At 48.2% G+C, this 21,665-nt stretch overlaps 2 protein-coding genes across 2 annotated transcripts; both read right to left on the bottom strand.

Moving 5' to 3' along the window:
- Positions 1-2,697: 2,697 nt before the first annotated feature.
- Positions 2,698-8,471, bottom strand: LOC136051948 (uncharacterized). The gene is made up of 20 exons (XM_065741673.1): positions 8,414-8,471; positions 7,600-7,732; positions 7,400-7,526; positions 7,200-7,308; positions 6,994-7,110; positions 6,778-6,845; positions 6,579-6,698; positions 6,267-6,452; positions 6,087-6,189; positions 5,849-5,990; positions 5,588-5,771; positions 5,384-5,483; positions 5,182-5,300; positions 5,045-5,082; positions 4,740-4,852; positions 4,492-4,640; positions 3,755-3,849; positions 3,429-3,507; positions 3,055-3,163; positions 2,698-2,771 (listed from the first exon to the last, which is right to left on the bottom strand). The coding sequence occupies exons 1-20, from the start codon at positions 8,469-8,471 to the stop codon at positions 2,698-2,700; spliced, it is 2,223 nt and encodes a 740-aa protein (XP_065597745.1).
- A 2,786-nt stretch (positions 8,472-11,257) lies between these two features.
- TMEM209 (transmembrane protein 209) lies at positions 11,258-21,016 on the bottom strand. The gene is made up of 14 exons (XM_065743865.1): positions 20,850-21,016; positions 20,662-20,720; positions 20,292-20,423; positions 19,660-19,898; positions 19,253-19,457; positions 18,493-18,668; positions 17,762-17,833; positions 16,650-16,746; positions 15,908-16,033; positions 15,391-15,488; positions 13,625-13,739; positions 13,434-13,531; positions 12,977-13,050; positions 11,258-12,514 (listed from the first exon to the last, which is right to left on the bottom strand). The coding sequence occupies exons 1-14, from the start codon at positions 20,984-20,986 to the stop codon at positions 12,460-12,462; spliced, it is 1,683 nt and encodes a 560-aa protein (XP_065599937.1). The 5' UTR covers positions 20,987-21,016; the 3' UTR covers positions 11,258-12,459.
- Positions 21,017-21,665: the final 649 nt, after the last annotated feature.

The raw sequence follows: 21,665 nt of genomic DNA, 5'->3' as shown, positions 1-21,665 counted from the left end.
ACCTTTTCATGCAGAAGGGTTTGCTTAGAAGACTGCTTAAAAGCTGCCACTGAATGGACTACTGTGTAGTTTACTCAGAGTGGTGAGGGTGGAAGGGGTTTGCTGAACTCACCAACAGTTCGTGCTCTTGCTGTAAGGAGGGTGAATTAGACAAAGGAGTGCCAGCAAGGAGCTGATCTTTCCCTTCTTCTCAGCACTGGTGGGGCCACATCTTGGAAACGTTTGTGCCTATGAGCCCTCAGTACAAGAGAAGCTGGGTAGAGCAGGGGTCTGACTCCAGCCCAGCACAAGGAGAGAGCTGGGACCGCTCAGCCTGGGAGCAGAGGAAGCTCCAGGCATCCCACCCAGTGCGGTAAAGACCTACAGGGAGGTGCAATGGACTGGAGCTGAGCTCCTTGCAGCACCCAGGAGGCTCCCTCTGGCTGCCAGGCAGCCCTGCTGCATCAGACCCAACGTTTAGATGTTTGCTATTGCTTCCTGTTCCTCTAGGAGTGGGGATGTTGCTGCTGCACGCAGCTTTAATCTCTTCTGGCTCCCTAGAAGTACTCATCCCAGGAAATACAACATTTAAAAAAAAAGAAGAGAAGCAAGGGTTATCTGTTCCCCTGCAGTTGGTGTTCATCTCTGCCTAGGCAGGAGAAGGAGATCCACCTGGCTCCTGTCTTGCTGAGCCTCCCCTACAGTAAAGCTCCTTAAGAGAGCACAGGTAACACCCTCACACACAGCTAGCATAGTGGTTATGCAAAGTCCTTTCTGCAAAATTTCTTTTCTCTGGAAGTCATTTTTAAGTGCCTTTGTTTGTTGTCTTTTTTTTTTTAAATCAGCTTTTCCCACTATGTTCCCCTTCCATCATCAAAGGCAACTGTGAGATTCCAGGTTCATATTTTCACTTTGAGTAATCTGTAGCATTGACTCCACGCTGGTGAATAGCACCAAGCCAGTGCCACTCCCCTTAGGGTGCACCCACATACCCCAGTCCCAAACTTCAGCAACTCTTAGGGACAGATTTCCTCCCCTTTTCCTACTCCTGCAGGGTTTTCTCTTTTTTTGTTATTTTGTTTTTTTAAGTGGGTCAGCCCAGCTGCAAGACTGGTTCCAGCAGCTCCTCGCCCCATTTTAACCTCTTCCTAGCTGATTTACCCTGATGCTGGTGAACCAGTTGGCCTCTTCCTCACTGTTGCTTTCCACTGTTTTAGTGCTGACACCTGTACTGAAGCTTTGCCTTATGGCCTCCAGTTGAGCTGGGGCTGTTCTGGATGAGCCTGGTCATCCATGTGCTGGTTTCTCCCTTCCCTACCCTATTAAAACCATCCTCTTGGACTCAGTGCTACACAACAAGCACAAGGTCTCGAAGAATGTTATATTTTTAGGAAAAGCAGCTTTTCCTAAAAGACAATTATGTTTTAAGCACTGACCCTGCAAAGCATACGTCTCCTTTTTAGGGCTGATAATGCTCGTGGGGCAAAGTTAACTCCCTCTCTGCAGCACCGTACCTTCATGCAAGTAGAGCGTTAACTGCCTCAACCAGAGCACAGCCACCTCTCCTTAAAGGAGGAGGAAAGGATCCAGCATCTCCACCAGAACCGACGGAGGGGAATTTAGAGTTTCCTGAGATGTTTGAGCCCCACGCACACATTGCATGCAGAGAGCATTGCTCCCCTTCCAGCTCTTCGTAGAGGAGGATGTCCCCCTGGAGCAACACCCTGTAGGGAAGGAGCTGTATTATCTGTATTTGTGATGAGTGATGAGCTTTTCTTTTTTTTCTCCTTTCAAACTCTGATAATAAAACCATCCAGATCACCCACTTGGTCCTCTCACTTCGGCTGCTGCTGTTCTCCACTGGGAGAACACTGCTCTTCTCCACTGGGAGAACAGAGTTCTTCATTGCTATCCTGGTGCTGCCACCCTTTACCCCTAAATGGATCCAGCTCAGAGCTGGACATGGCTCTAACCCTATTTAAAAGCAGGGATGACCCAGGACAGTCACACCAACATCAGGAGGACCCTATAACCTCTTTGCCCATCTCAGGTTGCCCTTCCGACTCTTTATGCCCATCTCATATCCCTGCATGGTGATGGTGGACCTAATCCCATTAACAGGTGATGGATGAGCACTGTCCTGTTCCCCTGCCATGGTTCCTACTCCAACCAAAGCCATAAGTGCCCACTCACTGGCACCAACCTTGATGGGCACCATCACCCCAAGATCATCACTAACCTTTGGAGGGGTTCAGGAGGATGACCAAAGGGAGAAGTGAGCCTTCTTTCTGATCTGTACAAAACTGCTTTAATGGCAAAACAGCTGAAAAAAAAAGACATTCAGTGAAGCTCCAAGTGCCATCACAAAGCCCTGTGAGATGGCCCAGGTTATAATCCCTTCCAGACCCAGAAGAAACCGGGATCTCCATGGCCTGGAAGGATGAGGGCTCTTCTCAAGCACCATCAATGCATGAATCCCAAGGGAGGGTTCATCCTTGAGACCACACTGATGTCCTTCAAAGACTCAACCAGTGAAGATATTTTCCTTCCAGCCACGGACATGAGCCAGAAATCTTTCTGTGAAGTGTTGGGGCACAAAGGCTTCATCTGAGTGCAGGAGTGCTTCTGTTGCTGCTTTCCAGCCTGGATCCAGCCCAGCCAAATCCCTGAGATGGCAGATCAAGGCCCAGCACACACCAAACCCAACGAGTCCCAAACTCAGCAGCCACTGGGTGATGGGGCAAAGAAGTACACGGCCAGGAGGATGAAGTAGACCATCACCAGCACTGTGCCTATAGGGCAGAGAACAGGTGAGAGGAGGTTAAGCCCTGCAGTAGGGAGGGTGGTCACATTTTGGACCCTTGGGTGGGATGCTACCATTACCTAGGACCCCTGGGTTCATGTCATAGGGGAATCATGTGGTCTTCTGCAAAGCCCTGGTTAAGTCAAACTCTGGAGCTGCTCAAGCCACCCTGAACTTGGATGGGAATCAAGTGATGACCCCAAAAATGGTCTCTAGAAGCTCCCCAACCCCATTATCACAGGGACAACGGGAACATCAGGACCCACACTGACCTTGGAAATAGTCACATTTGCCATCCATGAAGATGTAGTTCATGAGCACCACGCTGAACATGCTGGCGTAGACGTGGAGGTCGCTGAAGACAAGTGTGAAGTTGGTTGGCTGTAAAGTAGAGAGTTTTGGGCATTTGTGACCAGCTGAGACAGTCCCTTACCAACCCCAGATGGAGACTTATGTGTCACCCAAACCCATGCCATACATTCCCTGGGCTGCAGACAGCATGGGCTGAGGTAGGAGACATCTGAACCCACTTCCCTCTGCACTGAGCAGATGAGAGAGGACACCAAGGATAATGGCTGTGCCTTTGCCACGTTGCTGTGTGGACCACATGGGTTGGGGTCACTGGGTCTGTCCTGGGGCTACTCACATAGAAAATGGTGAAGAGCACCAGAATGGGAATCTGGAGCATGCAGACTTGGACAGCAATGCAGTTCCCGATCTCGATGCTAGGAGGATAGAGGGATTTGTTAAACACCATATCTCCAACAACTCACAGGAGCTCTGCTCGAGCTAAAGACAAACCCACCTCAGGGAACCAAATTACAGAACAGAATCTGGTTCTGATCCTTTTTTGGTACCTTTAAGCATTCTCCTGTAAGATAGCCCACCACTGTCACCACAGCAGAGCTACAGGGCTGAGACTGAGCACAAGGACCACACTGGGAGAGAATACCCCAAACTCCACCCACTCACCTCAAGCTGAGGTTGTTCTGCAGGGCAAACTGGATGCCATTGACAATCTCTGGTAGCTCAGGCACCATTGCCAGCACAGTTACACCAATGAAATACTGCAGGGAAATGGAGATGTCATTGCACAGCTCCCTAGTGCTGGGAACATCTTTCCCCTTTCAAGCTTTTGAGGTTTGCTATGCAAGACAAGGTCCCATGGCCCAACCCAGAGAGTCCCAACCTCCCAACCAAGTAGTTTAGTGGGTAGGAATGGTGATAGGAAGACGGTTGGAGTAGATGATCTTGTAGGTCCTTTCCAACCTAATGTATCTATGAATCTATGAATCAAGGGGCAGATGAGGAGGGAACCCAGCCTCCAGGTCTTCTTCCATCCTGTGGAAGAAGGATTCCAGTCCAGAGGTCCCCTATCTATTAACAGTGGAGGAACCCAACTAAGAGGCCCCCATTCCTACCCTGGTTGAAAGGGACTCAACCCATAGGTCCCATGGTCCCATCAACCCCTAGTGGGGGGGAAGTCTCAACCATCCCCATCAGAGAGGACCCTCAAGATCCCTAACTTCCTGATGGAGGGCCTCAACCACCATGTTCCCTGGTGAAGTGACCCAACCCAAAGATCCCTCATCCATCCCTTGGTTGAAGGGACCCAACCTGGAGGGGAGCCACCCCTCGTGGGATGGACCCAACCCAGAGGGCCCCAAAGTCACCCAAACCAGGCAATGGTGACCCATCCCCATGCTCACCTGTGAGATGGTAGAGTTGGTGAGGATGGGGCTGATGTGCTCTGTGGCCAGGTCAGCACAGGCTGACATACAGAGGGTGGAGAGCAGGAGGATGACCAGTGCCCGCCAGCGGGACCAGTGGACCACAGCACTGTGGTGGTGGCCAGGCACTGGAGAAGATCAGACACAGGGGTTGTCAGACACAGGGGTTGGGCAATGGAATAAAAAGGCCCCAAAGATGGGTGTCCTGGGGTCTGGGGAACACTCACTGTGACAGTCACTGATGTGGATGTCATAAATGTGTGAGTGAGTTTTCAGGGTGAAGAAGAGGCCGATGAGGTATGCAGCAGGGAGCAGGAGGGACACTGTGTACACCAGGGGCCTGCAGAACAAGGTGCTTAGTGTTACCAGGGCCTCCAAACCAAGACCCTTTTGGCACCCCTGCACTAGCTGGGGGATGGGGTGTAGGATCAGAACCCTCTGGGGGGGGCAGAGAGGGACATAGGGCAGTGCCAACCCCAAGAACCCTGAAGGCCTCTCGCCAACCCCAGAAGCAGTCCCTAGTCCTACTCACTGGACGTGACTGTAGTAGAGAGTGCCATTGTTCTCCATCTGCAGTGAGAGAACATCAGTTATGACACACGGATGCAGAACAGTCCCACTGCCACCACCACAGCCAGGCAGGCTCAAGGTGTCCTCAGCCCTACTCACCAGGTCAAAGTGACAGTTGTGGCAGAGGTAGTGGCCCAGTGGGTTCTGGGTGACATTGTGGCACTCGCCACACACCAGCTTCCCATACACCTTGGAAAAGAGCGTTGGGGCAAAGACACCTGCGGGGACAGAGAGACATGAGCTGGGTGCCCTCAAGGCAAAACCCCACAGAGCCTTGGGGACACCTCTGTCCCCACCTCACCTCCAACAGAGAGGAAGAGCAGGGCCGAGCTGACACCTGCTGACCGGCTGTTGAAGCGCTGCTCCTGATGCCGGATGCCCCCTATCACCATGCACAAACCCTTTGGGGATGAAGAAAAATACCCCAGAAAAATGAAATCCATCAGCGCTTTGCTCACCCAACCATAAAGACCAGGAGTTCTTTTGACACACCAGCCCAGCTCACCGGGACAAAGAGGACACATCCCACCAGTGTCCCCGTCAGTGCTGACTTGACAATCTCAGCATAGCAGCTGTTGCCCTCACGCGATCCCTTGATGAGCGCTGTGATGTAGAAGGTGAGCTCCGTGATGGAGCCAAATGTGGCATTCACCACTGCACCTACAGCAAAGTTGCTCTGAGCTGAGATACTGGAAGAGGAAAGGAGGATGTCAGAGGGGTCAGTGCATGTCCCTACTGCCACCAGGCAGCCCCATTTCCCACTGACCTGGCAATGGCCATCCCAATGTAGTAGGAGAGGGGCATGATGGAGAGCAGTGCCAACGTGAACTTGACTGGAGAGCTTGTCAACTGGTTGTGGCTGTCCACATAGCCCAGCACCAGTGTCACCAGCACCAGTGGCAACAAGTCTGGGATGGATGGTCAAGGACACGGCCCTATCAGGGTGGGATTTGGGGTCATGCCCCATAACACCCTCCCTCTACCCCAAAATAGAGGAAGGATACTGACAGCAAAGACATTGATGCCATCCACTGCATATTTGTAGTAGTAGGGGTTGACAGCACGGTAGCAGCACAGGATGACTTCCCCATCCAGTGGCACTTCTGTCTGCAGAGGGACAGTTTGGTGACCCCCAGGCTCCATCTCAGATAGGATATCCCAACCCCACTTAGGACAGCACTCACCATCCTCAGACGGCGGACACGCACACACTCTGGGGGCAGCAGCAAGACACGGACAGCTGTGCGGGCACTCAGCTTGGCCACAGGGATGAGGAAGACAAGGAGCCACGCAATAACACACACTAGCCCATGGGCTAGTGCCAACAGCGGGTAGCCTAGGCACAGCCATGCCACAGTGCCAGCACGCTGCTGAAATAACAGGATGCATTTAAGGTTTTGCCCCGAAGTATCCAACCCCACTGCAGTTGGTGCACCCATAGGTGCCATCCCCACAGCAATAGGGGTCCCCGTTGTTCCCCAAGCCCAGAAACTCACCCAATATCCTTCATCCACCCAACACCGTGGGTCCCAGCGATGGGATGTGGGGCCACCAAGCAGCGCCGAACTCTCTGTGTTGGCCTCACGCACATCCAGTGCCTGTCGGGATTTGGGGGTCTGGTGGAGATTGGGGTGGTCAGAGTCCAGTTTGGGGCACCTTTGTCACCTCCCCATCAGATTTGGGAAGCACTGTTACCTCTGCTTTCTGAATCACTTTTCCAAAAGGCCAAAGGAAATAGCCAGCAAGGTCCCAGCAGAGCCGCCCTATATGGACACAAGGGTCAGCTCCATTGTGGGCACAAGTGTCCCCTCCAACCACAGAGTACTCAAATGTTGGGCCCTTTGATCCTTTTAAGATCAGCATGGCTTCCCCAGCCCTTCCTATGGAGGGGTTCTCCAATTTGGGGCTCACCATAGGGAACCCCCACAACAGTGACAAACATCCCAGCAGCCACCAGGACGTAGAGCAGCGAGAGCCACCAGCCAAAGAGCAGCAGGTAGAGGACATTTCCACACGTCACCGTGGACCCTACAGGAGAAGACACACCAGATTGGCTCATCACCATCCACAGCAGCAAATCATTCATCCCATGCTGCCATGTTCCCAAAGCCACTCACCTCCAGGCCCACGGATGATGTTGAGGTCAGAGTAGAGCTCTTTGACGATCTCCGAGCGGTCTTCCCACGGCCGTGCCGTGATGTGACTCTTCCATTTCTTGAAGCCAAACTGTAGAGAGATGGTGAGGTTAAAAAAAACCAAACAAACCAAGAGGGAATCCAACTGATACCCACCCCACATCTACCCCACAGGCACCCACCTTGTAGTTATTGGAGAGCTTGTTGGCCTCCACGGCGTTTTCAGCCGTCAGCGTGGTTTTCACCACGCAGCTCTCACAGACTTCCTCTGAGTGCTGCTGACAGCAGAGTGCTGGGGACACAGCATTAAAAAAAGGTGTGACACAGAACATAGGACCCCCCCAGAGTTCCCCTCCCCCCTTGCCTCCACATCCTACCTGCATGGCCACGGAGATGGTGCTGGTGGCAGCCCAGGTCTCCCTGCACATTGTTAATGGCAGCACAGTGTCGGTCGCAGACAGAGCCCCGCCGGGTGATGTCACCATCGCTGTGGGTCTCGGGGACCTTGGGGACATCTGGGGAAGGGATAGGAGTCACGCTGGGTTCAGCACTACAGCACAGCTCTGGGATGCGTCAATCTTACCTAAAGGGGTCGCTATGGGATGGGGGGAAAAGAGCCCACTGACCGACCCCGGAGGTGGAGCACTGCTCACATCGATCATCCCTTCCCCAACATCTCACGTTCTTAAGTGATTTTCTTTTTACTACTACTTATCCTGCAGGTGGAGCTTGAGTGACTCCGGCCACGCAGCATAGGTATGTGCGCATCATCACAGAATGGCTTCAGTCGGAGAGGACCTTAAAGATCACGTACTTGGTACAACGGCTCAAAAGCTCTCTCCCTTTACCCATAAAGGCAGAAAATAGAAGAATTCAGGGCACAAAATCAACGAGGGGCGGTCCCGCTGCAGAGTCGATTGGGATGGAGCAGTGCTTCGGGACTGTAACAAGCAACATCCACCCCAAGGGCAATATTTTGTCAAACAACGACTAACTGACGGCTCAGAACAACAAATAAACGCCGCCTCAGCTCCGTAGGACCACGAAGTCCCCATCCCCACAGTGGGAATGCAGACACCGAGTCTTCACTCCATGTCCTTTTCTCCCAGACCCAAGATGTTGCCCCACACACCTACTATGGGATGGATACCTTCCACGCCCCCCCTCCCCCATAGGGGATGGGGACACCCACTCACCCAGCCCCTCCTGCGCGCAGCGGCGGTGGCACCGACCCGGTTCGTTCTCGGTAGCCATAAGGACAGCGGTTCCGAGGGACAGCGATACAGCTGGCCCCGACCCTACAGGATTTTTAACGGGAGGGGTCGGGCATGCGCGGGGCGCGCCCCCGGGAGCCGCCCCCGGGAGGGGCCGCGATTGCAGCACCTGCGGTGGGAGAGGGGGGCACGGGAGAGTGGGGGGGGGTGGGTGGAGTGCAGCGTAGCGTGGTGTATGGGGTCGGGGTGTACGAGGTAGTGGGGTGCGCAGGAAGAAGGGCGCATGGGGTTGGAGTTTGCTGTGTACTGGGGTCGAGGCACCTGGTTTTGGGGGGTGCGGTGTATTGGGGTGCATGGGGTTGGGGTGTGCTGTGGTATGGGGGTCGAGGTGCATGCGTTTGGGGAGCAGGGTGTATTGGGGTGAATGGGGTTGGGGTGCATGGGTTTGGGGAGCAGGGTGTATTGGGGTGCATGGGGGTGGGGTGTGCTGTGTATGGGGGTCGAGGTACATGGGTTTGGGGAGCAGGGTGTATTGGGGTGCATGGGGTTGGGGTGCATGGGTTTGGGGAGCAGGGTGTATTGGGGTGCATGGGGGTGGGGTTTACTGTGTATGGGGTTCGAGGTGTATGGGTTTGGGGAGCAGGGTGTATTGGGGTGCATGGGGTTGGGGTTTGCTGTGTATGGGGGTCGAGGTGCGTGGGTTTGGGGGGTGCGGTGTATTGGGGTGCATGGGGGTGGGGTGTGCTGTGTATGGGGGTCGAGGTACATGGGTTTGGGGAGCAGGGTGTATTGGGGTGCGTGGGGTTGGGGTGCATGGATTTGGGGAGCAGGGTGTATTGGGGTGCATGGGGTTGGGGTGTGCTGTGTATGGGGGTCGAGGTACATGGGTTTGGGGAGCAGGATGTATTGGGGTGCGTGGGGGTGGGGTTTGCTGTGTATGGGGTTCGAGGTGCATGGGTTTGGGGAGCAGGGTGTATTGGGGTGCATGGGGTTGGGGTTTGCTGTGTATGGGGTTCGAGGTGCATGGGTTTGGGGAGCAGGGTGTATTGGGGTGCATGGGGGTGGGGTGTGCTGTGGTATGGGGATCGAGGTGCATGCGTTTGGGGGGTGCGGTGTATTGGGGTGCATGGGGGTGGGGTGTGCTGTGGTATGGGGATCGAGGTGCATGCGTTTGGGGGGTGCGGTGTATTGGGGTGCATGGGGGTGGGGTTTGCTGTGTATGGGGGTCGAGGTGCGTGGGTTTGGGGGGTGCGGTGTATTGGGGTGCATGGGGTTGGGGTGTGCTGTGTATGGGGGTCGAGGTACATGGGTTTGGGGAGCAGGGTGTATTGGGGTGCGTGGGGTTGGGGTGCATGGATTTGGGGAGCAGGGTGTATTGGGGTGCATGGGGTTGGGGTGTGCTGTGTATGGGGGTCGAGGTACATGGGTTTGGGGAGCAGGATGTATTGGGGTGCGTGGGGGTGGGGTTTGCTGTGTATGGGGTTCGAGGTGCATGGGTTTGGGGAGCAGGGTGTATTGGGGTGCATGGGGTTGGGGTTTGCTGTGTATGGGGTTCGAGGTGCATGGGTTTGGGGAGCAGGGTGTATTGGGGTGCATGGGGGTGGGGTGTGCTGTGGTATGGGGATCAAGGTGCATGCGTTTGGGGGGTGCGGTGTATTGGGGTGCATGGGGGTGGGGTGTGCTGTGGTATGGGGATCGAGGTGCATGCGTTTGGGGGGTGCGGTGTATTGGGGTGCATGGGGGTGGGGTGTGCTGTGGTATGGGGATCGTGGTGCATGCGTTTGGGGGGTGCGGTGTATTGGGGTGCATGGGGGTGGGGTTTGCTGTGTATGGGGGTCGAGGTGCATGGGTTTGGGGAGCAGGGTGTATTGGGGTGCATGGGGTTGGGGTGTGCTGTGTAATGGGGCACACAGAAGATGTGGGGTGCACAGGAATGGGGTATGTGAGGTATTGAGGTCCATGGGAAGTAGGGTGCATTGGGTTGGGTGTACTGCAATATAGGGGTCGAGGTGCACGGGTTTGGGGAGCATGATGTATTGGGGTACATGGGAAGTGGGGTGCATGGGGGTTAAGGTGCATGGGTTTGGGAAGTACAGTGTATCAAGGTGCTTGGGGTTGGGGTGTGCTCTGTATGGGGGTTAAGGTGCATAGGATTTGGGAGACAGGGTGTAGTTGGGGTGTGCATGGGAAGTAGGGTGCATGGGGTTGGGGTGTGCTGTGAATTAGGGCGCATGGAGGGTGCAGGATGAATGGGCTTGGAGTGCAGGATGTCTCAAGGTGCATGAGGTTGGGGTGTACAGTGTACTGGGGGCACAGGGATGGGCTGCATGCTGTCATTGTGCACGTGTATCAGGCTGTGGTGTATCGGGGTTGAGATGCATAGATTTGTGACACAGTGCTGGGGTATACAGAAGATGTGGGGTCCATGGAGGTGCATGGTGAGCAGAGAGCACACAGCCAGGGTCTGCTGTGTCCTGGGGTGATGTGCATGGTTTTAGGGTGCACAGGGAATCTATTGTATGGGGATCCAGGACAAAGGGATCCACCCTGGGACTGGAGGGCATGGAGAATGGGATGCATGGCCTGTCAGATGTGTGGAGCACATCCCTGTGCATGGGACGTTAGGGTCCATAGGGACTGGGGTGCAGAGTATCAGCACAGAGAGATTTGGGTGTACTGTTTTTTAGTGCCCGTTCGCACAGAAAGAGCTTTTAGCACTTGACAGTAGCAATGCTGAACCTGAGTGCTCCTCCTCAACGTCACTTGTGCAAATACCCTTGGATTAAATTAGTGATGCTGAACCACAGGAGAAACACCAACGTTGGCTAAGATGAACCCATTTAATGCAGGAACCAAATGAGCCACTTTGTCAGTCACCAGAAAGAAAAAAAAATCCCTCAAAAGAGTCACATAACAATCGGTTCATCCAATTACAGAGAGCTGACAGGACCTGTCCTGAGCAAATCACAAAACCTCAGTTTGTATTGGTGCATGCCTGGGGCTGGTAGGACAAAACTGAGGAAAAAAAACAGATGTATGCAGTACAAAAATACATAAGAAAACACAGGGAATGCTCACTCCCAGTCACAGCCCTGTGTAGTTCTCCCACTTGAGATGTGCAAATGTTTTTTTTGGCAGTTGACAGTAGCAAACAAAGGACTCTATCAGTGTTGAGATGCAGAGGGAACAAAGTGACATCCCTGCCTTCAGCTCACAAAAAGCTGCAGCAACTCAGGGTGGTGATTTTTTATCCCTGCTTAAAAAAAATTAAGCTACATGCATTCCTGAAATCTTTCCTCCCACCCATGTTAAAAGGTGCTTTGGTTGCATGGTGGCTTTTTTTTTTTGGTCAAATATTCAAGAACCAAATGTATCTTTGAAACAAATGTATCTCAAAATAGGATATATTTTGAGATATACAGGCTTGCACAGCTTGGTCTCATCTAGAGATGCCAAAACCAGGCTGCACGGCCTCCAGAGTGAGAGGGTACCAGCAGAAAAGCTGATGGGAGAAGTAAGATGAGATTAAAAAAATAAAATAAATAAAAAAGCAAAGGCAAAGGGCGACGCTGTGGTTGTATTCAAGGAGCCCACGGTGCTTCACAGCTTGTAAGACTTGCTTATTTTAAAAGAAAAGAAACTAAAAATCTTCTATACTGAAATCAGAAAGCCAGTTTTCTCTTTCCACCATCTGGCACAGTTCATCTTCGAAGCAGTGATGGCATTGAAGGGCACACAAAACACCAACAGGAAAGGGCTTTTTTAAGCAGGGTTTGCTGAGGTGAAGAGATGGAAAGAGAAAACCCGCCCAGAATTCATATGCTGGAGTGTTTCAACAACAAAATGTTTTCAAGAATGTGATTGTGAAACCTGTACAGGAATTATAAACACTTCTGTGCTCACAGAGCAGAGCTTAAGGTACTGTGCTTCACAGAGTCTGTGTTCAAATCAACAACGCAATGACACTGCTCACTTTGTCTTGCCAGAAGGCAGCTCATCATCTTTTGGGACTGCAACTTCATGAGATGTTATTCTCCAAAAATCCACAGGACGTTGACTCCCGACAAGCCAAGGTTTACACGTCTGCAGAAACAAAGCACAATCAGATGCAAGTACATCAAATTGCCTGTTTAAATCAAATATGCATGACAGCTCAGCACTGCAGCGTGCAGGCAGGCACTGTGCTTTGCTCTCAGTCATGCAGAGCACTTCCAGAACTAAGAACTCTGGAGCAATGGGAAGCCTTGACACTGCTTTTACTTCATCTCAACTTTCAGCACGCACTCCAAACATGTCTTGTTGTGCCAAAAACACGAGGCTTTGCCACGATGGTAGGGAGCACAGCTCCTCAGGTCAGAAAGCAACACCACTCCTCCCCAGCACAGCCTCCACCTATGCACTACACACTCCTCTGCGTGCTCAAATAAAACTTCTCTATTTTTAATGAAAACTTTGCTGTCATTTCAAATGAGAAGGTGATCTGGTTTCAGTTTGAGGCACCTTCAGAGAACAGGACACAACACATCACAATGGCACGTTACTCACCCAAGCATCCCAGATTCTTTTGTCTTTATGATATACAGAAACATGAGCAAGGTGTGGAACATGTTGTTTCTGCCCTGAAGTCACAAAAGGAGAAAGGAGCTTAGAAATCTCATCAATACTTCAGACAAGCAGCAGCTATGAGGAGCACATCATGAAATGGCACCACAGTGCACGTTGTCATGAGAGGAAAAAAAAAAGATCATAATATGCATCACAGATTGTGTGACTTGGGATTTTAGATACCAATTGTCAGATAAGGAAAAAGAACACAAGAAGATACTGCCCAGGTACTTGTGTACCTTAAATAGATACTAAAGCTATTATCTAATTAGATTAAATACTGCATAATGGTCAATGACTGAGCTAAGGGTTGCTTTCTGCACTAAGCCAACATTCCAAATCAGACAAAAAAAAAAAGATCTAGTGATGCTTTTCTGACAGCAGAACACTGGTGTACCTTGGGGAGATTGTAGACGTGGCGCTGGTAGATCAGCTCATAGTGGGGTGGGTTGATGCTGCTTTGGTAGATGCAAAACACATTTTCATTTGAAGTGTCTGTGGATGACGAGTTGAAAAGTTAATGGGGATTTCAAAGGTGCTGTTGTGACACAAACAGCAGCTCAGGCAGCACGTTGAGAATAACAGTACCTGGTTTATCAGGTGTCTGAATAAAGTGTTGGGAAGTAAAGGTTTTGCCATCAGGATACTTGGGGTGAGGTGGGAGTCTGGAGTCCAGGTAAGTGCAGAACACGTGCATGATGATCTGGATTAACAAAAACAAACTGTGGTTTGGCATCCTTAAAGAGACCAAAGAACAACACCCTACAATACAGCAAGTTTCTTCCCAGAACGTGACTTAAAGCATTTGGTGGATGCTGGCTGCAACCCTGACATAACTCCACTCTGTTTAGCAGCCCAAGGCTTAAAGAGTGAATTTCAATGGAGCAGGGCTGCCATGTGGGTGGAGACAAATTTATTTGTTCCAGTAAATGAAACAGTGTCAGCCACAGCGTGACAAACTGTTGCTGTGTGTCAGGAGTTCAGCTCACACACAAGTGACTTTATCCTGGCATCCTGCAGAACCTGGCAGAGCCACGGATCTTGTTAGCAGATCTTGGCCAGAAACTGCAAGCTTTCTGTTTCAGGGGTGGCTGAGAAGGGCAGATGTCATCAAACTCAAGTTTTACAACACTACATTTATTTAGCCAGTTTCTCCTTTCTCCTCATTTTGTATTAAAGTCCTAGGAAGAGTACCATATTGTTTTGCAGACAAAAAGAGTTTCCCTGGGCTGAAGGCCAGAGAACATCAAGTCTGAAGATGAACCTCAGAAAGCACTTCTTTGTGACATCCAATGAGATAAACAAAAATGCACATCAGTATCGTTTTTTCTAGTAATTATCTTGAGCAATTTAGTATCAACATTTCACAGTGTTCGTATTAATGATACATCAAAACCTCTTTCCCAGAGTTCTTAGAAGCTTAATATATGCAGAAGTCTAATATCCAACATGACCTATCCTATCTGGTTTTGATAAAAGACTGAATATAGGGGTTGTGATTTTCTGTCTCGGACCTTTAAACAGTTCTGTACTGCTCAGCTTGCTCTCTGCCAACACAGTAAGAGTTCCTCTGCAGCCACTCACAATTAAATATTTCATCATCTTCACAACTAGAAAAGTAAATCCTGTTTCAAGGCTGACTCTAAGTTCAGCCTCCAGCAGCTCATTTTCATCACACCTTTGTCAGCAATGTTGTAAAGCTCTGACATTCCAAACTCTTATTTCTTAATTCTGCCTAGTAACTGAGTATCCACATACAACGGGGGGAAAAAAGAAACTCAAAAGACCACCCTACCTCTACTCTCTTAAATGCAGAGTTTAACTGAAGACTCATGCTATAAAGCCTATTTTCTACTTCCTGGAATGCTTGTTGTTTTTTTCTTTTAATTATTTTTTTTTAATTATTTTGAATTTTCCATTGATTTTCCAAGCTGTTGTTTACAGTTGTGTGGCATTATCCTGATGAACTTCATTCTCCCTCTCTCCGTTATAGCAAAGGAAAAGGAGAACAAGGTGAAAGGTTTTCCTTGCATTAGAAATTAATAGGTTTAGTTAAGGCAGACATTTTGCCCAGTAGGATCCCTACCAGTAAGGCTGCTCCCCAGAGCTATCTGAGAAACAATTCATGTGAGCACAAGGAAGAGGCCAGCCTAAGACTAAGGTATGCAATTGCCTTTTTGTAATCTATGCAACGTCCAATCCCATTTGCATTATTCCCCACGTAATCTCACTGACTACAATGAGATTATCTTCGTAGCAATGCAAACAGGATTATGTTTGTGTTCTTCCAAAGGCTTCTAACTGGCCACACCTCCAAAACGTATGCTGAAAGGCAACCCACTTGAAGCACTTACAGAAGAGTCCGTGGGCAGGTCGGTGTCCCACTTGCGGCCTTTGAAATCTCCTCCTCGGTTCCATCTGAAGGAACTCATGCATCCTCCCTGAGAAAGCTCTGAAAGCAACAAGATTTATTCAGTTACTGGGAGTTGAGAATATATGAGAGCAGGGTTTCAAGCTTCGAGGACTTCAGGTGTATTTACAGTGAAAAAAAATAGGAAAAAATACTGGGGGAGTAAATTTCCAGAGCGATTTTTCTTTTCGATTAATGAAGGGATTAAACTCAGCACTTTGCACTCCAAGCATGCCAGAGGAAAACAAGAAATAAAGCTTTTAAAAACAAAGTTATACCCAAGTCCTGCGTTGTTACATTGCTATAAAATCAGAAAATGGCAGAGAAATGCAACTCCTGCTTAAACAGATCTCATCCCTGCTGTGACTGTGTGAACACCTCAACCAAAGCAGCATCTAATGCCACCACGCTTGACTGTGGTAACTGAAGTCTCCCCAAGTGAGCAAAGCATCACCACACACCTTTGATCCTTTCGACCAAATATTCCTGGTTTGGTGTAAGATCCAAATATTGCACTATAGCATTCAGGGTTGGAATGAGTGGAGCTTTCACGAGCGCTGCTTGCTTCAGACTGCTGATGCTGGCTTCTGCAATATGAAAAGAGCCAGCACATGTCAACACATTCCTTTACCAAGGACTCTCCTTTCTGGCAAATTAAACCCCAGAAATACTTAACATAGGATACAGCACCCCAAATGCTTTCTTCCAGACAAATGAAAAAGAGGACAACTGCTTTACATCACAGAAAAGCCACGTGGAACCAACCCCCACTTTGAAGAGCATAGGGAGAGTAGGCAGATGGAGATGGAGTGAGCACTGATCAGTTTTCCAGGAGCATCACAGCAGCTGCAGCTCTTGAGAGGACACAACGACCAGTGCACAGAAAATGGATTTCATTTAAAGGCAGCAGATCAAATCCTCTTCTTGGTTAAGGGGATATTGAATTAGAGTGACAAGAGAAGCAGTTCCTTCAGAATTTTATCATTAAATGAAAAAGAGAACTTCAGTTCATCACAGTTTTATCAAGAAGTCCTTTCAGAAAGCAGCTAATTTTAAGGGTTTGGAAAAGCCCATCAACTTAAAGCAGAAACAAATATTAATCTTCAACAGACCTAGTTTACCTGATCCCTGTTCTATGCTCCAGACAGAGAGCAGCCCTCTGTTAACCAGTATCAGGAATCCCAAAGCAGTGGGGCATCCTACCTCCAATCTGCAGCTCTGGACACCCCATTCTTCTCAGCTGAGTGCTCACAGACTCAATCTCTTGGACGAGAGGCACCAGAATAGTCTCATTAATCCACTGGGAAAGAAAAAGGTGAAAATTCAAAAGGTCAGAAGTAACAAGAATACCTAAAAACACCCCTTAGCTTATACCCTCGTCATCACTGCTGTTACAATCACAAAAATGCTTTCCAATAGAAGCACTAAGCCACATACAGAGCAGAGCAAGTAAATTACAGTGCCAACTTAGGCTGAATTTAAATGACTCTAATACCCTCTGAAAGGCCAGAAAATGTAATGGAGTTAAGAAAACAAATTTCCAGCAAGTATCAGATAAAGTTTTTCTAAACAATGAGGAAAGTGGTATTATGAAGGAGAGCTCCTCATCCATAAAGATATATACTTTTGATGGGTCAACTCCTTCCTCAAATCCAACTCAGGAAAACAAGAGTTGATAACCACACCACAGGAGTATTTCTACGTGACAGGATTTGGGAAGTGAAGCAAGCTGGCCCTATGCCCAGGAGCTCATGGATCTCACACAAATCTTCACTTCTTAACAGGCAAAACCTCAAACTTGAGAGATGCTGTGACTGGAGAGGTAAATCAAAGTTAGTTTTACTAGCAATGCTCCCATTGCATGCAATTAAAATTCTGCTACAGTAAGTCCTACTGGATAAGATCAAGCTTTTTCTTTTTAATTACACATCTCAGGATTGTAAGATTGCCCATTTGTGCGATGGAATTTCCTATGCTTCAAGCTCAGGGAATTGAGTTTGAAATCCTGCTTATCTATTTAGCCAACAAACCACAAAAAGGAAAAACAAATCTCGTTGCATCCAAGATGCTTCCATTTGTCATTCAAATGGTGGATGGATTTTACAACTGTGACATCTTCAGGATACAAACACAAAAATACAGCCCAGTACGTTCCTCTTACAAGCTGTGATTTCACTTCCTTGAACAAGGACACCCCAATCCTCAAAGACAATGCAATCCTTTCCACCTTCCCAGGCATGCAGGGGACACTCAGAAACTTTTCCAGTCTGCTGTTTATTCTCAAAAGCCACACAGTCCTTAGAGACAGGACTTACATTTCTGAACTTTGCAGTCCAGGAGTCCATGTGATCAAGCAGCTGTCGATTCATTGTCACTCGTGCCCAAACCTATGGAAAGGACATCATTACACAGTAATGCCAAAAGAGTTCTTAAGGTCTCAAAACATTTTCTGATGCTAACTTCAGTGCATCATTCAAATCATGTTTGTTCCAGAATCCCTGCATCTGCTAGCTGTCATGGGACTTTAACAGCACTTCTGGTACACTCCCATGCTTTATTCATGGTACAAGACCCCTGCAGGAGTCCAAATGGAGTTTCAAGCTCTCAGATTTACTGAGATTTGAAAGGTATTTGAATAGGGAAGCTGTGTTGGGTTTATGTATGAAATAATCAAAAAAGATCAATTTAGCTGAAGACTGTTTAACTGTTTCTTCAAATGGGGTTTCTAGATGCAGGAGTGAAGGAGAGCATTTTATATCCTTCAAATATACAGAACACACACAGTTGAACAGATGTGTTTCAAGTCAGTTTTTATGTTACAAATATATTTTATCCAAAATATTCCTTACCCACCAAGGCAGAAATCATTTTACAACTATAATTGCTGTCCCTTTACATGGAGTCTTAAAAGCAGTAGGATGTAAATGCTATAGGATTTCTAGGATTTCTCCCTCTCATTTTTAGAGCTCAAATTCAAACCTCTGGACAAAGCTATATATTTTAGAGGCCCGCTTCTCTCTCTTGGCTACCTTGCTGCTGAATTTACCTCTTCTGCAGCCTGCTTTGAGCTCAGATCAGTTTCATCTTTGTGTGCTGATGGAGCCTGGGACCTGCAAGCCAGCTGATACTGGAACTTCCTCAGAATCTGTGCATAGTCTCCCATGGAACGGCTGTAGTTCCAAAAAGTTGGGCTGCTGGAAGGAGAACTGGAATCTGAACTTCCTGAAAGAATAATTCATTAACAGGTCATGTACAATTCTTGCCAAGTAACTGTGGAAGCAACAGTACAGGCAGCAGATCAGTGAAGCAAGGCGTTGACAAGCCACAGACACAAACTACCACAGGTACAGACCCCAAAATCAGTGTGATTTCAACACTGATTTCATTCTCTGTGTTAACGAGCATTGTCTCTATCCAGGACAAAAGCTGCCTGCAGGTAATTCACACCCCTCCTTATCTCTTATCATGGTCCACAACAGCCAACAAACACTATGGATATAATCCATCAGCACACACTTCACAATTCTATGGGTAAAAGTACTTATCCTATCCAAGGGAGTACTTTGGAGGAAAACTCCCCAAGCTCCTAAGCCATGAAGATGTGTAGACATTATGCCATTCTACCTCATATCTTAATTACTCTCTCTCTACCAAGTTCACAGGTGATTAACATTCAAGAGTCAGGTCCATCACTGCTTTCTGCTGCAGTTCTTTGCATCTTTCCTCATCCACAAAATCAACTCCAGCATCAAACCAGCACCATCGCCTTGCCAATCTTTTCATATCAAACTGTTTTCTTCACTTACCCAACTGAACTCGATGCTGTTTCTCTTCTTCACATCGAAGGAAGGTGTCCAGTGACTTGAGGTCTGTCATATAGTCCTCTTTGCCAGTAGGAGAATTGTAGAGAATGGGTGAAGAGCGGTAACGAGACCTCAGCCCACCACTTTCCACTGGTCCAATGCTTGTGGGGTACTGTGATCCACCAGGAGAGGGGCTGAAGTTGGAAACCTTGGGCAAATAAAAGCCAACTGCTGTGTCACACACAAAAGACAGAACTCCATTTTGAATCGTAAATGATGTGGATATAAAAGACTCTTGTTTGGGACACGGGTAAACACAACTCTCAGCTACCTGGTGCTCACCTTCAAGAGCACAATGCAAGCACACAATGATCTAATCCCACAGCTTTTGGAGATGCCTTGATTGTTACCTTATTGTAGGTGCTGCCTGGTGAATAGGTGGTCGTACTGCTGTAAGAAGTGCTGTTGTTTGACAGAGGCTGTAGCTGAGGGCTGTACCCTGGGATACAACCAGTGGCAAACTTTGGACTGGTACTAGGGGAGCGGGACGGACTGTAACTCAGCACGCTCTGACCCTGGATTGGAGGAGAAGGTGTTGAAGAGGGGACTTTCTTTGCTGTCAGCTCACGTGGTGGAGTTGTTTGCACTGCTGAAATACAGAAAAACAACTCTCATTAAGCACGTTCATGAAGGTGTTGGAAAGAACAAGATTCATAAATCTCTTTGATTTGGTTCTTCTTACTCCATGCGACATCAGTATAACATTAAATATAAACCTTCACTGTCTTGCTTTTAGTCCCATATATAGGATACAAATTCCTTATTCAGCCTCACAGCATTTAAGTCCCTCACTATTGAATCCTTTTTTACTGTGTTTCCCACAAAAACTCAATGCTCTGAACTTTAATATGCTGCAAGTATGCTTACTGCTTGTGTAATTCTGAACTCACTTCCTCACAGAATCTTGCACTGAAGAAAGATGCCCCATAAAAACAAAATCCAAAGAATATAACGGGCTGCTAGAGGTATTTATTACACCCACCTGTGTTCTGCAGCCCCAGCAGGGTCTGCTGTCCAGGACTCATAACCAAACTTGTTGGTGCCACCGTGTATTTGAAGTACCTCCAGAAATCAAACAAAGCATTCAGGCTGAACAGGGATGCGAATGCAAGTTCTAGAATAAACACAGAAGTTTCTATAATAACAGGTGGGTTGAGCTTGGAGAATAATAGCAACTCCTGATTTTTCTCTCCCTCTTGTCCCTTTTCACCATTCAGTTGTATTTGATACTGCTAGTTCAGAGTCTACTCATCTGCAACAAACTTCAGTTACTGTGATACACCACACACACCCACAATACAGCTTAAAAAAAAAGTGAAGAACTCTGAAAATTAAATGCTGGAGCAACTCACCAATATACCAGAGTGGCCAGTACGTTATGTTGTAATATGTGCTTATGAGTTTTCCAGTCCTGAAACGACAAAAAAAAAAAGAAGAAAAGAAGTTGCCATTTTGCAGCAACTGTACTTAAAGGAACACTCAGGGATGCACAAAGCAGAATGCTTTGTTTGTTTGGATAAGATGCAACAGCAAAACATACATTTCAGTATAGATCATGCCTGCAAAAGACACGTTAAGGAGGCCCCAGGCCAAGACCACCTTCCTGGCTTCTGTCTCTTTTCTCATCTTGATGGTCCTGTCGATGAGGGAAGCAGCTGGGCTCTGTTCTGGTGTCATGATCTGCAACAACAAGGACAAAGTAAAGAGAAAACTTCTCAATTTTCAGACAGTAAGATTATTAGTCAGCATAAGGTTAAAAGAAAAAAAACCAGTAATCTAAAACTTTAAGCACTGAGTCACACTTACCAAATAAAAAACAAACAAGCAAACAAAACCTACAGATTATTTTTACTACTGAGTAAAAATAAGGAGTTTTTTTTTTTCCCAATATTTCTCCACCTCATTACTGCAAAGCAGAACCCTTCTTCTCCAGTGTGTTGTGACTAAGAGAAGGACAGAATCCAACTTCATTTTTGAAAGATAACATCCCGCAGAAGCAGGAAGACAAGTTCCTGTCTTCTCCAAGCAAGTGCAACCACCAGAAGGAAAGGACATGCAAAATTCTGCAGTTTTCCTATACAAAATTCCCGTTTTCCATCTGTAGACAATGTTTTCAAACCATCTCTGTACATCTAGCTACGTTCATGCCCAATAATGCCTCGTGTGAAAAGAAATAACTCTGCTGATAGACTTCACACCAACATCTGTACACACCTCTCATTTGGTTCTTTTAACCCTATGTGGTATCAGTGAGATATTAAAATTAAATATAAACCTGCACGTGCTCTCAGTCCCATACATAGGTTACAAACTTGTTCAGCCTTGCAGTGTTTGAGTTTCTCTCTGCTTTTCAGTA

The sequence above is a fragment of the Cyrtonyx montezumae genome, unplaced genomic scaffold, assembly GCF_038088225.1.
Source record: "Cyrtonyx montezumae isolate F1298 unplaced genomic scaffold, pur_monq_1.0 scaffold_3, whole genome shotgun sequence".
In the NCBI taxonomy this organism is placed as follows: domain Eukaryota; kingdom Metazoa; phylum Chordata; class Aves; order Galliformes; family Odontophoridae; genus Cyrtonyx; species Cyrtonyx montezumae.
Note: the sequence above shows the minus strand (reverse complement) of the source record. Positions and strands in the feature narration are given on the sequence as shown.